Genomic DNA, 17,035 nt, shown 5'->3' with positions numbered 1-17,035 from the left:
TGTATAAGTGTTGCCGTGTGCCCGGTAGTCGGTTAGATCTGCATTGTTGCATTTGCTTTTTGTGTAATATTGCATTGTCTTCTTCTTCTACATGTGCTTTTGGTGGAATTGTATATGTGTGCTTTCCGTTCATCGCGAAATAAATGTGCTTCATGTTGAACTGTTTTCCCGCTTCGCTTCGTCTTTTCCTCTATTGAATCTCCATCTTGCTTCACGTAAAGGGTTAGTCGTGGGCTCAAACGCCCGATAATTAATCGAACCGTCGAGGCCGACGAATAACACCGCTCGGTTATCCCGATAGTACGGAACGGGTCGCTTAAAGTGGCCCGTGTCCGAAGTCGACCTGCGGCGAGGTGCGATCGCCCGGTCTACCCTCCGTGTGGGTACTTAGGTAGGTCGAATTTGGCGAGCAACCCTATCCCACGCGGGGGTCGATTGGCACGATCGTGGTGAGACCGAAAGGTCCACCCGTGACTAGTTCCCGGCGTTAGTCCGAGAGGGTCACGACTGGATTGTCCGTCCGGTGGGCGACGTGCCGCGATTCGAGTTACGTGGCCGTCCGCACGCCCGGGGCGGGCGCGAATCAGCAACAATATATATACATATATATATACATATATATATATATATATATATATATACATATATATATATATATATATATATATATACATATATATATATTTAATATATATGTATATATTGTATGTATGTATATATATATATATATATATATATATATATATATATATATATATATATATATATATATATATATATATATATATATATCTTCTTCTTTCGGCTGCTCCTGTACGGGGTCGCCACAGCGGATCATCCGTATGATCCGCATAGTGATTTGGCACATGTTTTACGCCGGATGTCCTTCCTGACGCAACCCTGGTTGCCTCTTACAACACAGGGATATGGTACACCTATTTTAACCGGGATGTACACCGGCCCAGTATACTGGTACTCATTTCGCCGACCTCGGAAGGATGACAGGCTGAGTCAACCCCCTGGTGTATTAATTCAGTGGCCCAACGGGGCTTGAACTCAGGACCTTTTGGATCCCAAGCCGCTGCCCTAACCACTGCGCCAACACCAGGCTGTATATATATATATATATATATATATATATATATATATATATATATATATATATATATATATATATATATATATATATAAATGTAATAGGGTGTACCACTTTTGCAAAAGTAGTTGCTGGATTGAAGCACTATGTGCCTATCGATTCCACTAGTGAAGTTAGGTGATCGACCAAAGTTTGAAAATTTTCCCGCCTTTTTTTTTTTTACCGCGGGCCGCCATTTTGAAATTTCAGGAAAAATTCATATTTTTGGAAATAATATTGACTAGTATAACCAGCACTCTGCGTGACATGTTGGGGTGGGTGTGTTTGAGAAAGGAACTGATGCAGAGTATCAGTAGTAATTTTAATTTAATGCAGTAAGTGGAATACGATTTCACTGTTTCAGAACCATTTTATTTACTTTTTTTGTGCCATGCACCTCATATGGTCTTTGAGATAATGTAAGCCGAATATCACGTTACTCGAGCGCAGAACAAAGTCGAAGATAGCGCGACACGAAACCACAAACTCGGAAATAATATATAATATTTTTAAATTAAAAAAAATATATATTTATCTGTGTTTAGATGGCCGAATGCACTTCAGTAGGCACCAGTATGATACTAAGTACCCGTATATATTATTCACAACTTGTCCCAACATTTTGAGAAGGGGTTGCCATTTTGGAATTTCACTGAAAATCCCATATTTTGACAATTATTGCATGGCACATAGTTAGGCATTTACAGAATATCAGTAGTAGCGTTTTCATAAAGACATTATTAATGACAAATGAGAGCATGATCAATTAATTATGAGAACAACCAAATATGTTTTAAGCGACATGGTTTTCATATATGACAACATAACAATCTAGCAAACAAGCAACCACACAGATATCTTATAGAGAACATAGCGTTTGTTTTGTATAGTCTGGGTAAAGCTTCCTGTGCTCTTCCATGTACTGTAGCAATGCTTGACGTTGTTTCTCATCATTGCACATATGAATAAAGTCAGATACTAGCTTAATTCCTCTTTCAGCTAGATCATTTACGACACGCAAATAATTAGCAGTGACCACCACGCCAGGTGGATGGCGAAACTCATCTATTTTCAAGATATCGGATGTTCAACAAGTGTATTTAAAGAGAGTAGCCAAGTTCGTAGGTCTGTTTTATGCTAAAGCATTCCTACAGAGTCCACTTAGCACATCTGCGGCACGACACGATCTGAAGTTCATGGCTGACATGTTCCTGTACAAACATTACAACAGTGGTGTAGCAGATGCTTGTATCTTGTTGTGCAATCGCCATACTTGGTACTTAACACCTCAGTTAGTTGTGTTGTCCCTAGCTGATAACGGTGTCCCGAACACAGAGAGAGTTGATGGGACAAGTGTTATTTGATACAGAATGGCCTGAGAAGTTCGACTCTGGCAAGCCACAACTTCCCCACATGGAATTTAATTCAACTGATGATATGCCAATGCTAAGGTCTTTCATTAGCCAAGAATCCTGGCTGATGTTTGATGTCCAAGGAATGGACGATGATCAGGAATGGCTGCAGACACCTGTGGCTGTGTGGGACAAGTTCGCTAGGTACAGGAAATTTTGCGAAAGTGCTAATTATTTGCGTGTCGTAAATGATCTAGCTGAAAGAGGAATTAAGCTCGTGTCTGACTTTATTCATATGTGCAATGATGAGAAACAACGTCAAGCATTGCTACAGTGTGTGGAAGAGCACAGGAAGCTTTACCCAGAGTATACAAAACAAACGCTATGTTCTCTATAAGATATCTGTGTGGTTGCTTGTTTGCTAGATTGTTATGTTGTCATATATGAAAACCATGTCGCTTAAAACATATTTGGTTGTTCTCACAATTAATTGATCATGCTCTCATTTGTTATTAATAATGTCTTTATGAAAACGCTTCTGATATTCTGTAAATGCCTAACAATGTGCCGTGCAATAATTGTTAAAATATGGGATTTTCAGTGAAATTCCAAAATGGCAACCCCTTCTCAAAATGTTGGGACAAGTTGTGAATAATATATACGGGTACTTACTATCATACTGGTGCCTACTGAAGTGCATTCGGCCATCTAAACACAGATAAATATAATTTTTAAAATATGCAAAAATCAATATTATTTCCAAAAATATGGATTTTTCCTGAAATTTCAAAATGGCGGCCCGCGGTCAAAAAAGGCGGGAAAATTTTCAAACTTTGGTCGATCACCTAACTTCACTAGTGGAATCGATAGGCACATACTGCTTCATTCCGGCAACTACTTTTGCAAAAGTGGTACACCCTGATCTAATATGTATATATATATGAACACACACACACACACACACACACACACACACACACACACACACACACACACACACACACACACACACACACACACACACACACACACACACACACACACACACACACACACACACACACTGTGTTGTAAAATCTCATTTTAATGCATATATTATGTATAAAATACAATATTGGTGTTTGTAAAATTTAATTTCATAAGCTTCAAGATCTTTGTTGTATGTTGTTGTAGTGTTAGGATATCAGTGGGGCTTTGGGTGGCAGCAAGGGTGGAGGATAGGGGAGGGGCAAGTAAGATTTCTGGACCGAACAGGAAAATTTCCTGACTTTTATGTCATGGAATGTTTATTTGTCAAAGTCTCCCTCTATTCTGTCCCTCAACCCTGCAATTGTTGTGTCCCCTCTCTTTCTCCTGTTCCTTTTGTTCTGTTACGTCCTGATCCATTCTGTGTTTAGCTCCTCCAAGAACCTCATCACTGTATAAAAAAAAATCCTGAAATGCTACGGAGGACGGGGTGAGGGTGACCGGTGGGCCAGGGGGTGAGGTTATAGATGCTGAAGAGCTCCCCTTGAATTCAGGACTGCTGTTGGTGGAGCTTGTACATAAATCATATGCACAACAAAGATATTAATATGTATCAGTATATTTTTTACAAGAAATACAAGTGGTGAAGGTGAAGATAATCACTCAGTACCATGAAGTAGCAATTGACATTGACCTTGCCTTCGAAGGGAATGATTACACCCAAACCATGCCAGGAAAATGTGTCCCACAACATTATAGAACCACGATAAGTCTTCACTGTTGAAACCATGCACTTTGGGTTGCAGAGTTCTTTAGGTTGGTGCCACATGTGCAGATATCCGTTTGTCGAGAACATGGTAAAGGATGATTCATCTGACCATATCATATTTCTTCTCTGCACGGTAGTCCATTGCCTGTGCTTTTTGCACTACTGGACTTGTAAATGTGCATTGCCAGGAATGAAGAGTGGTTTGTGCACTGCAACCCGACAATGATATCCTGCTCTGTGGAGTTCATGGCAGCCCATTGAAATTTATTGCTCACGTCCAAGGTTTAAATTTACAGTCAATTGATCTGCAGCTTCTCGCCTGCTTTGCTTTGCACTTTAAATTAATGCACGGATATCACGATCCTGGAGTCTGCCCTTCTGCCCACTGTTGCCCTTTGCTGATGATGTTTTTTCCTCAGAGTTCCATGCCAACATCACCTTGGACACCGTTGCTCATGAAACATCAGCAAGTTGAGCTGTATTTGTCACTGAAGCTCCTGGTAAGCACTCCAGCAATCACCCCTCTTTCAGTCACTGAGGTCTCCTCTTGCAGCCATGCTAGCCATAATTATATGCAACCAGGGCTGTACAGCATTTTTATACAGGACCTAAAGCATGCTGGGATGTCATTTGTTTACCTGTGTGCAAGGTACGTAAATAACACATGGGCCACACCTGTGTGGAAGCTGTTGATTTCAATATACTTGGCTTGGTGTCCTTCATTTACCCAGGTGCTTCCATTTTTTTTGTCCACTACCTGTATGTATGTATGTATGTATGTATGTATGTATGTATGTATGTATGTATGTATGTATGTATGTGTCTGATCATTATACAATCAAAAACAGCTGGCCAATCTACATCAAATGTTGCATCCATGCTCAAGGTACAAAGGGGCTGGGGCACAAAATAATTCCCCCTCCCCTGGTGAGAATGGGGAGACGACTTGCAATTTTTGCCTGAACATTGAGAAGAGTTCTGACTAGTGCTTTAACTCGTGACTCCTGCTGGAGGGAACGGGTATTGACAACCTTTTTTGTTCCCTCAGGGAATTGTTATTATTATGAAACGGAGATTGTTCGTCCATCTGGCACGTGAATAAGAAGCAGGACCTCGAGCAGGGAGGGGTTCAGACACAATATATCACTCCCGCTAGGAGAGGGTGTTACTACTTAAAATGCAAATAGAATAATCAAATGCAAATAGTTTTTATATTTGATGCTGGATTCCCAACATCACTTGTCATTTGTTTAGATGGGAAGATAAAGAAAAGGAGACTTCTTACCTTTCGGTGGAATTTTGTTGAGGGGCAGTTTTCCTTTCTGGGGAGAGCTGGACAAATTGTTCTCCTATGCCAGCAGGCACATCCTCACGCTGGATTGCTGGCAGAGCAACTCTGCTATGTTCTGGACTGATACCAAGAACATCACACAATATTCCAAGATGCATCATTTTGCACAATGATCATCTATGTCTTTAGTACTCCACCAACACTGGCCTTAGTTCACAATAAATTTTCAGTTGGTTTAATGAATTCATTGAAAAAAATTCAAAATATATTTCTCTCGTGTTAATGTCTTACAGATTGCAGAAAATAAATGCACCCACTCCTTCCCGTGATATGGCTCATACCAGCAAGTATGGTATTGTACACAATGTAAATTATAGCTCACAGGAAGTGTGGTTAATAAGGTGGGTAAAGTACTTTAATGCCTTCTCTAACTATGTGCTCTCTTGAGCTAAAATGGAATTTGTTTCCATCCGGAGTGCATCGTTCCAAGTTAAAGTAATCACTGAATAATGCCACAAAATCTAAAAACAAAAGTTTTTGCCAACTCTTACCGGAAAAGTGTTTCATAATAGCGGACTCTGATCAAGCATCAGGAAAGCAGGAAGGAAAAGGATAAATGTTAGCTTTAGCTGATCATGCTTTCTGTTTAAATCACACACACGTCCGAATGTGCTAAAAATATATTTGTTAATTTTCACAAGCAGCCTTATGGATGAGTAATAGAAAGGAGATAGCAATAATCTGCACATAATGAAAAGTTATTTTATCTCAAGTGGCAAACAAATAATTCCTCCATCATACTCAAAATAGGACATGCAACACAGATACCAGATAAAACACACAACAATATAGCTGTGCTCGATCAATTTACATGAAATTGAAACAAAATTCTTGGAATATCCGTTCTGTTGAGCACATATTACAAAACGTGGGTTCCACAATGCCAGTGAATTACGCAACACTACGAGGCATGTACGCAACACTGTAAGGCATGTTACGCAACACTGCAATATGTTTTGCACAACACCAATATGTGTTTTGCAACACTGTACCATACATTATGCAACATCACTAACACATTCCGAAACACTGTACAAGTGTTATGCAAGACTGTAACATGGGTTGCACAACGCTGTTGTGTGGTTGTGGTAGTGTAGTATATTTTACGTGACACTGCCATATCGTCAGGTCAGGTCAGATCTGTGACCTGCTACAGGTACCATGTAAACCTGTACTAACCAGTTCCATGCTTGGGTTGTCAGCGACGAAACCGTCTCCCCCACCAGGTTTTTGGTGAGGAGGGCGTTTGGATATGGACACCCAGCAGGATTAAAAACAGAACCTTGCAATGGGCGGAGGAGCTCCTTGTGAGCCAACGGCCATCCATATCTAGTGCCCAACTGTTTCTGCGGACGTCCTCCTGCAGTTGGGTCACTTCTTATTAGGAGGTTGGTGGCAGGATTTGCACTCCGGCCACCGTAAAACCCTTCATTCCGCAAAACACAAAAACACAAAGAAACCTGAAAACCCACTCCGTGGGAGTACCTCCTGTGCAGCTTCCCTTCGCAGGGCAGCTCACCGGATGATGGGATTGGGGCAAAGCCTTCAAGACCCCCAATCTTTGATGATAGGAGGGAAACCACAGGGTAACATTCCCGGGTCAGATTGCGGGAGAGTGTGTCGGAGTGGTGCTGAGGTGTCGTCCACCAGACGGCAGTCTCCTTGGGTTAACCTGAGGCGGTCCCTTCGGGTGGGTTCCTGGAATGTCCTATCATTAAGAGAGGATGATCACCTGACTCTGTTATCATCTGAGCTCAAGCGTTTGAACATCGGGATTGCAGCTCTACCTGAGGTTCGGAGAACGGATTGCGGCGAGATAATGGTGGGTGGTTACATCTACTATTGGTCTGGTCGCTCTGATGGTTTCCATACTCAAGGAGTTGCTGTAGCTGTGTACAATAAGCTGACCTCAATGATAATTGAGGTAACACCGGTCAACAAGCGTATTATGAGACTAAGGATTCATCACTCCTTAGGTGTCATTTCCCTGGTCTCTGTCTATGCTCCGACTGAGGCGAGTGATCTCACCGTGAAGGATGCATTCTACGCCACGCTCGAGTCTGTGGTTGATCAGTGCCCCAGACGAGATACACTTCTAGTCTTGGGGGATTTCAATGCATCAACTGGAACTGATAGGGATGGTTATGAGGTGTGTGTTGGTCCCCATGAGTCAGGAACTATGAACCAGAATAGCACCAAGTTCTTTGACTTTGCAAGAAGTCATGGACTTAGGATGACTGGTTCATAGTTTCAGCGCCCACAAGCTCATCGCTGGACTTGGTATTCCAACGCTGGTGGTGTGGCAAAGGAGATTGACCATGTCCTCGTTGATGGTCGCTGGAGGATGATCCAGAACTGCAGGGTCTACCGGAGTGCTCAGTTCCTCAATACTGACCATCGGCTTGTGGTAGCAACTCTAAAGCTGCACCTTAAATCCTGGAGAATGGTACCATCCCAGCATAGGCTGGATGTTGGCAAGCTCAAGGATGAGAGGGTAGCTGAGGAGTTTGCGAACAGGCTGAGTGGACATTTGGGGGGTCTGGGTGCTTTGGGGGGGGTCCTGAAGAGTTGTGGAGCGCCTTCAAGACCACCGTCCTTGATGTTGCCCGTGGATGTCTTGGAACTCACCGCAGGGCAAAGAAGAATTTTGTCTCTCAAGGGACACTGGATACCATTGACCAGAGTCGCAGGGCCAGGCTGAATGGCAGAGCTTAGCTGTTCAGGGAGCTGAGGCGTAAAACTGTACGTGCACTGAGGGTGGACAAGGAGGCCTATGTGGGAGGAATCTGTGAGGGGGTAGAGCATCACCTGTGGACAGGTGATTCTCGTCCCGCTTACAGGGGAATTCGCGTATTGCCTTCATCCAAGCCCATCCCTCGGAGCACTGCAGTTAGAGCAGAGAGTGGTAGGCTCTTGACAGAGGAGTCTGAAGTGAAGGCCCGCTGGGCCGGTTACTTTGAGCGGTTGTACCAGGCTGATCCACCAGCTGTCGAGTTGGACGTCAAAGGTGTTACAATCCCTGTTGCTGACCCTCCAATCAACTGTGGTCCACCTTCGCTTGTGGAAACACGGGCTGCGGTGAACCAGTTTAAACGGGGTAAAGCTCCAGGGGTCTGTGGCATCCATGCTGAACTTCTCAAGGCTGGTGGAAATGCTGCACTCGTGTCATTGCATGCAGTTTTGTGCTCTGCCTGGAACACAGGCATCATCCCAACTGATTGGAAGTGGGGCCTCGTTGTCCCTCTCTGGAAAGGGAAGGGTGATCGCCAAGACTGCAACAACTACCGAGGGGTGACGCTGCTCTCAGTGCCGGGCAAGGTCTTTGCTTGGATAATTCTTGATAGGGTTCACCACCATCTGCTTGAGCACCAGTGCCCAGAGCTGTCAGGCTTTACACCAAAGAGGTCGATTGACTGTATCCTTGCTCTTCGGGTCCTCACCGAACGCAGACGAGAGTTTCGGCAGGGGCTGCTTGCAGCTGATGTTGATCTCTGTACAGCGATCGAGTCAGTGAATCGGGATGCCCTCTGGAGGATTCTAGGTCTTCGTGGGGTGCCACCAAAACTGATCGATCTGATGTCTTAACTCTACTCTGGTACTGAGAGTGTTGTGAAATGTGGTGCTACCATCTCTGACTTATTTCCAGTTGTTACTGAAGTTCATCATCGGTGTGTACTGGCCCCCACACTTTTCAGCACTTGTATGGACTGGATTCTAGGGAGGATGTCGGAGAGATCAAGCTGCGGTGCATCGTTTGGGAATGTCAAGATCTCGGACCTTGATTTTGCAGATGATGCAGTCATCTTTGCAGAGACCTTAGATATCCTTTTGGGGGCCCTCGAGGTGCTGAATGAGGAGTCGGAGCTGCTGGGATGACTGGTTTCTTGGGTCAAAACTAAGATCCAGGCTTTCGGTGACATCTTGGATGCTGCTGTCCTGTCTGTGTCTGTTTGTGGTGAGGATGTTGAGGTCGTGAAGAGATTCACTTACCTTGGCAGTGATATTCATGTCTCTGCTGGCTGTGAGTCAGAGGTCAATAGACGTCTGGGTCGGGCCTAGGGAGTCATGGATTCACTGGATCATGGGGTGTGGCACTGCCGATACCTGTGCGGGAAGACGAAAGTCCGAGTCTTCAGGTCCTTGGGGCTTACAGTCTTGCTCTATGGATGCGAGACTTGGACTCTGACCAAGGATCTGAGACGGAGACTTAATTCCTTTGGTACCAGGTCTCTTCGGAGAATCATTGGCTATCGCTGGTCAGATTTTGTGTCCAACGAGCGGTTGCTGAGAGCGACTCAGATGAGATTTGTTACTTGCATGGTCCGTGAGCATCAGTTGCGGCTGTATGGACATGTGGCTCGTTTTCCTGACGCTGATCCAGCTCACCAGATTCTCTCAGCGAGGGAGTCTCGTGAGTGGAGGAGGCCAATGGGCTGACCACGTGCCTCATGGTTGCAGCAGGTTTACCGGCATCTCAAGGAGATGGGAATGGGCCAGGTATCTGCCTGGGGGATGGCCAGACCGAGGCCCCTGGAGTACCGTTGGAAGGTGGACGCAGCGACGTGCTGTTCTGGCACATGCTCCCATACCTGACCTGCCGGATGTGTTACTTGAAATTGTAAAATGTTGTTGCATGGACAGCACCCATCCAAAAGTGTGTATTCACGATGTAAGTGGGCATCGACTTCGGAAGCTAGCTCCAATAATTACTGAGCAATCTATTATAGTTTGCAATAATCAATGCCCGAGTGGTTGAATGTTGTTCGTATTCCGTGCTTGTTCTCACACACACAGATTACCAAACTCTGAACAATTCCTAATTTATTCCTCCAAAAGCAATCAATTATCTTTTCTTAAATGACTATTTACATGAAATAACCAGAATGCACTCAAGGAGTGTTTTGACTCATTTTGTTGTGTTTTTATTCTAATAAGTTATGTTTGTTGAGTGATTTGATTTACTATAACAAATATTTTAGAAGTGAACTAACTAACATGCACGTTCCCATTATGGAGAGATAGCAACTGTCTTCCATTCTTCTCATTCTCTTATTTTGGCTTCCAGTTTTCGTTTCCAATGCAGTGTTAGAATTTGTTGTTTTGGGTATTAATGGTAGATTTTACTATGAATCTGACTTGCATAGTTATTCTACTGACAGTTCAAAGATGAGTTATACCCCCTTTAAGCAAGCATGTAACCCCAATACACCTGCATGATAAAATGCTTATCTTTTAGGATGTACTGCATATTAATATTTGTGTAACTTTGTTGGTATGTTTAAAAAAAACAAAAAACAATCACTTATTGCTCTCCAGGCATCTAATTTACTCTGGATTCTAACTTTGACTTCCTATTCCTGGTTAGTGTCAGCTCTTTCTGCTCCTTGGTCATGGCTGCTGTTCATCTGAATAGACGGCCTGACCTGTTAAAGTCCCCTCTCAACTCTTTTTTCCTGTTTGCTCTATCGATGTGCTTCTGTCTCTGCTAAGCGCAAGAGGATTGCAATCAATGTGTCTGTGTGTTTGTCTGTTTGTCGGCAGAATAACTTGACAATGTGAGCAGTAACAATCGGCAAATTTGACACAGAGCTTCATATTATACACACAGACGTGACGTGATTATCCAATACTCGTGTGCTAGCATATGGTTGTTGCATGAATAAATATAGTCCTGTATCAAATTTTATTTTATATTCTTCTTTGTGAGCTCAAAGTTGAACTCACCTAAAACAGACACAATGTAAAGCTCTGTACCAAACTTGGCGATTCTAGTTGCCCTCTTTGTTCAGGTATTCTGCTGACAAATAAACACCCAGATGCAATGATTGCAATACTCACACGTTCGGCATACGGCCACAGCATGAGTAACGAGTAAACATGTTAACCAGATGCTATTTTACCATGGTTTGAACAAAGCCAAAAAAAAAAAAAATGGACAATTAATCTTTATATGGATCTATTTTAAGGCCAAAAGTGGAAATCTGTTAACTGGCACGTTTGGCATGTGTGGTATAAACGAATAGCTGCAATGGTTCCTTTGCAAACATTTTTACTTGTTCTTTTCCAGCATAATCTCAACTGTGAACTTTCTTTGTTCATACATTTCTTGATGCAATCTGCCATACTACTATGTAACCTGCAATTCATTATCTCGACCTACCCCTTTTTGATCAGGCTTTCCTTTGGGACACCAAGATACAACTCCACCACATCAGTTTGACCATACCTCCCACAATTTCTTTGTCTTGGTCCTTCAGTGACATCCGACTTGTCAGCATTTCCGATGTCCTCAACTCGTGGCAGAGACAACCCAGCCACACCTGGGAGAAATTGTTGGGTGCCTTGTACTGGAGGGGCTGGTGGTGTGTTGCTGGGCGTGGTACCCGCGCTGAGTGTGGGTAGTGCCGAACTGGCATTGTTCAGATTGGCAAAGGATTTGCGAGGTGTGTTAGGTAGGGAGGTTTCGGGTTCTGGCCGAGATGCTGGTTGGCAATTGGGAAGCTGTGTGTGGTTGGTGAAAAAGAGCAGAGAAGACGGCGTGCCTGGAGAATGCACGGTGAGTGGTCTATGGGTGGCTAAGATCTGAGGGAGGGAATTCCTACGTTCATCGATGCCACCGTAAGGCACATGGTTGGAGTACAGGCTTCCAGGTCTCTGTGGGATGACAATGAAAGTGCATAAGGAAAAAGTTTCAGCAGAAAGAGCATAGAGAATAAAAATGAATTAATCAAGGATTCATAGTTTTGTTAATTTGTGACAACTATATCATCATCATACATATGCAGCAGCTGGATGCAGATTTCATTATGTCTGTGGGTGTGGAAATGCTGCCGATTCATTGTTTTCCCTCCTCCACTCCCTGCAGGATATATCAGGGCAGCAATTTGGCTCTGGTACTTGCACACGCTGAACATCATTCCATGAAAAGGAACCATGAGATCTTTAACATCCACCAGTGAATGCTTGATTGGATAGTGGGTCTAACATCCCTTCAAAGGATGGAATACATTTTGAAGCAACGCCCTTGCTGCATGAAGCACCAGGACAGCATTTTATAGTCAGGCCAGCAAATGAATCCGGACTTGACAGTTCAAAGATGAATATACTCCCTTTGAGCTATCATGTAACCTCAATACACCTGCGTGATAAAAACATGTTGAGATTTACTGTACATATTAAGGAATACAAATATTTTGAGCAAACCCTACCCGGTAGAGTTCATCCTCTCCATCTTGAATGCTGTCTGGCCTGTCACCATCATTTAGATCACCAGAGATGGCCCTTCGAATTTCTGGCCCGATGTCATGCAAGGTTCGTAATCCAGCCTGAAACATGTATTGTACAAAGCAAAAATAAAGTCATGCTATGTAACAAGATATCATACTGGTATCGAAGATCACACAATATTTCATTGTCCTGTCAAACTCATGGGAGGACTGAATACTCTGAATGAATACAAGAATACAAGAAAGGCTTTTTGGTGTTTCCTACTGAGCACATCACTCCTGGTGTTGGGATCTCAGGTTCAAATCCCACATACTGTGATTTGTCCATTGTCTAATAATATCCTTGTAATTCAAGTAAGACACAATAATATTTCCTATTTTCTACGTCCAACATTCACGATACAACGACAAGCTTCTTGAAGATTTTATCACCATAAATAAAAAGGCAGCACATAGTTTGCTGTGATGAGATTTAAATGACCCATGTTCATGCATGTTGGTGTTTATAAAGGTTTCAATGATAATTGTAAAGTGGGAGGAAAGGTATTGGGCTGCTGTTCCAGCTGGCTTGACGTCTACCTTGCTTATTCATGTGTTCCAAACATACTTAAATATCATATGGATTAGATTTAACTTAGATTAGAATTAGACATAAAGGTCGAGCCACGTGGATTATAGTTAAACGAACAATGTTCTTGCATATTGCGATTGCAAAAGGTTATGATTATTGTAATGTTGCAGGAAAGGTGGTATAAATTTGTATAAATAATGTTGGCTGGTATAAATTTATAGACATTACAGCTGACTGTGCTTGTTCACATGTTCCAAATATAGTTGGACATTAACAGCTCGGTTTTTGAAAAAAGTACAACTTTGAGGCGTTCCTTTATAAATACTAGCAAAGGGACTCAGTGAAATGGCAATTAGCAAATAGTGAATGTGATTATTTGTTGATACCAGGTTTTTGATGTTGATATGACTGACCCTGTTATACCTTGGAGCCAGGATTGAAGTTTAGGTCTGTTAGCCTGTCCCCCTCACAGCAGGAGATGCAGAAGATGGGGTTTTGCAATCGCCTCCGTGTGTGTGTGTGTGTGTGTGTGTGTGTGTGTGTGTGTGTGTGTGTGTGTGTGTGTGTGTGTGTGTGTGTGTGTGTGTGTGTGTGTGTGACTATGGCATCCCTTTTTCACCATTTGAGCTTTTGGCATCATGTTTTCCACAAACCTTTATTATGAGAATATGGAGAACACGAATTAATAAATGGACCAAATTGTCAAAGGGCAAAGTCACAATAAGTAGAAATAGGCCTTATCAGCCCATCAGCCACTGCACTGCGTGGGACGAATGGTTTTCTTTTTGTAATCACTTGCGTTTATTTATTTATTTATTTATTCACCATTTGAGCCTCAGTGTGTCTGTCCAGGCCATAACCTTTTAACCATTTGAGATTTTCTCATAAATTTTACAACAAACCTTTATTATGAGAACACGAAGAACACTAATTAGTAAAATTTACATTTTTTTTTAAACTAGTTTTCATCAAGTTTAGTTTGAGTACAAAGGAGACACAGACAGGCTTTGCATTTTGAGATGCTTTCTAATTAACCTCCGCCATCTTCGAAGATGGATGGAGGTTACTTTTTTCACCCCTTTCTGTTTGTTTGTTTGTTTGTTTGTGAACAGTATTATGGAAAAACTCCTCGACGGATTTCGACGAAACTTGGTGGGGGGGGGGTTAGGTATGGTCCAAGGATCATGGCATTAAATTTTGGACTTGGACTTGGACCCCCCCCCCCCCCAAAAAAAAAAAATTGTAAGAGAAATTTTTTTTTTTGCATTTCTACATGTTTTAACTGATTTTCAACCCCCCCCCCAAAAAAATAGAGAATTTTTTGCATTTCTACATGTTTTAAGTGATTTCCAACCTTGCCCCCCCCAAAAATTGTTACCCCCAAATTGTTAGAGAAAAATATATATTTTTTTGCATTTCTATATATTTTGTGATTTCCAACCCCCCCCCCAAAAAAAATTGTTTGAGAAAAATTTATTTTTTGCATTTTTACATGTTTTAAGTGATTTCCAACCCCCCAAAAAATTGTTACCCCCCCCCAAAAAAGGGAATTTTTTGCATTTCTACATGTTTTAAGTGATTTCCAACCCCCCCAAAAAATTTAGAGAAAAAAAAAATTTTGAAACTTTTTTTTTAAAAAAATTTCGATTTTTTTTTTTTTTTTCATTTTTACATGTTTTAAGTGATTTCCACCCCCCCCCCCCCCAAAAAAAAAAATGGAGAAAAGAATTATAACTCAGCACTGTTGACATCATATTTAATGAATAAGATATAAGGTTCACTTGAGTGACCCAGCAGTATTGGCGGCGGAGGTTTTGCACTCTCCCGAGTGCTCCCCCTCTGGTTAAGTTTGTGATGACATCAATTTTGATGTGGAATTGGCTTTATAAAGAAGAAGAAGAAAAATATATAATATGGAAGATGAAATTGTTGATATCTGATTGGTGTGTCGACGTTGAAGCTGAGATAGTTTTAATTGTTAGTGTGCTGCAGGAGTGCACTGGGGCAACAATATTTTTGGCATATGTGCGATATTGTGGACTTCCATCGTAACTGATGCAGTGAAGTCCTGTTGCATGTGATAAAGAAGCAGAGAGTAGTTGAAAATGGTAAAATGCAAGTTTTTACAGGTGAAATCCAACTCTTTGTCATGTTTGTTCTTCGGTCTTATTTATTGTCATGACAAATGCTGGTCGAATTGAGGAACTGGTGACGGATGTTGCTGAAATGGTCTACTGTAGTTGTAATTTTTGAAAACACCTTAAGAGATGATGGTAGTAGGCAACAAATGACTCAACAAAATAAACTTACTGAAAGGACGCTCACCGAATGAATGCACAATGTACGGTTGAATTTTGTTTCTTCATCAGAATATTTGTCAGAGGTCAGTGCTGGAGCAGTTGTAGTAAATTAATCGTTTGCACACGTAAAACAGACACCGACGTAGCAAAATGCAGGGATTGTAGCAAAATGCAAAATGCAAAACATAGCAAAATGCAAAACGCGGAGAAGGGTTACTCAATTTTTTTTTAAAAGGAGAAGAAGAAGATGAGTGAGCAGAGGAATAAGAAGGAGAAGAAGAAGAAAAATAATCTAGAGAATGGAAAGTTGGGTTCCTAATCATAAATAAGAAGTGATAAAAACTTGTACATGTATGAAAAATAATTCGTGCAACATTTACGTCATGGATTTACGTCGGTGATGGATTTTATGTCAGGATGTCTCTGTTACATGTGACGCGTATGTCTTGCATCACTGTACTGTTCGGCTCGCTGAAAGTGGGCGTATTTAATTTTTTTATATTTCAATTTGATTAAGAATTGAAAGTTATATTGTGACATTAACCTTCCTTGTATGAAAAGAATTGTGCACAGCAAATTTTGGGTAAATGCGCAGGCACAGTCGAAGCTCTCTGGCAAGGTGGCATGGTGTAGGAGCTGTCAATCATTTATCATGCTAGAGATTAATAAATATGGACAAAAAATTACAGGGTTTGCACCCAATTACCTGTTGCTGTAATCCAACCTTAATACAGTGCACATAAACCTGGATTGAGAGAGACAGAGACAGACACACACACAGAGAGAGAGAGAGAGAGAGAGAGAGAGAGAGAGAGAGAGAGAGAGAGAGAGAGAGAGAGAGAGAGAGAGAGAGAAAGAGAGAGAGAGAGAGAGAGAGAGAGAGAGAGAGAAAGAGAAAGAGAAAGAGAAAGAGAAAGAGAAAGAGAAAGAGAAAGAGAAAGAGAAAGAGAAAGAGAAAGAGAAAGAGAGAGAGAGAAAGAGAGAGAGAGAGAGAGAGAGAGAGAGAGAGAGAGAGAGAGAGAGAGAGAGAGAGAGAGAGAGAGAGAGAGAGAGAGAGAGAGAGAGAGAGAGACACACACACAAGGACTTGTGTGAAGAGTGACTGTGTAGGCTGTAATTGTCAACCTGCAGTGCAACTGTGTTCCTTTGCCCGATTCCCAACGCTCCCTGTTCCTTGCGCTTCTTGAACTTGCGGAAATAATCCTGGATTAAAAATGTGGCATAAAACTTCCCAACTGTCACTTCATCATCTGCGGGAAAACACAATAAGGAACAAAATGACAGAGAAGTAACAATTTTTACAAGCCACTATTCTTAGCCATGAAGAAGAAAGGGAAATGATAACTCACAATCAAACCAAAATGG

General features: G+C 42.1%; 1 protein-coding gene and 1 long non-coding RNA gene across 8 annotated transcripts in view; one reads left to right on the top strand and one right to left on the bottom strand.

Annotated features, from left to right (window-relative positions):
* LOC147027773 (voltage-dependent L-type calcium channel subunit alpha-1D-like) overlaps positions 1–17,035 on the bottom strand; it is a 518,308-nt gene that overhangs the window by 32,842 nt on the left and 468,431 nt on the right. For 5 of the 6 annotated variants that reach the window (XM_085877381.1, XM_085877383.1, XM_085877386.1 and 2 more), the window contains 5 exons: positions 16,796–16,920; positions 12,782–12,898; positions 11,800–12,227; positions 6,065–6,091; positions 5,508–5,633 (listed from right to left, as the gene is read on the bottom strand). In XM_085877381.1, the coding sequence (XP_085733507.1) occupies positions 5,508–5,633; positions 6,065–6,091; positions 11,800–12,227; positions 12,782–12,898; positions 16,796–16,920 (823 nt within the window). The remainder of the gene's footprint in view (positions 1–5,507; positions 5,634–6,064; positions 6,092–11,799; positions 12,228–12,781; positions 12,899–16,795; positions 16,921–17,035) is intronic. The other variant, XM_085877382.1, reaches the window with a different exon arrangement.
* On the top strand, positions 4,593–12,784 carry LOC147027775 (uncharacterized). Of its 2 annotated transcripts, none has more exons than XR_015057276.1 (3): positions 4,593–4,722; positions 11,748–12,129; positions 12,439–12,784. It is a non-coding gene; the product is annotated as an uncharacterized LOC147027775 (long non-coding RNA). The 2 variants fall into 2 exon arrangements; XR_015057277.1 differs by lacking the exon at positions 4,593–4,722 and adding an exon at positions 4,754–4,871.

The sequence above is a fragment of the Eptatretus burgeri genome, chromosome 4 (genome assembly GCF_056783735.1).
Source record: "Eptatretus burgeri isolate ZD-2024b chromosome 4, Ebu_testis_v1, whole genome shotgun sequence".
In the NCBI taxonomy this organism is placed as follows: Eukaryota; Metazoa; Chordata; class Myxini; order Myxiniformes; family Myxinidae; genus Eptatretus; species Eptatretus burgeri.
This window is presented reverse-complemented; position numbering and strand designations above follow the sequence as displayed.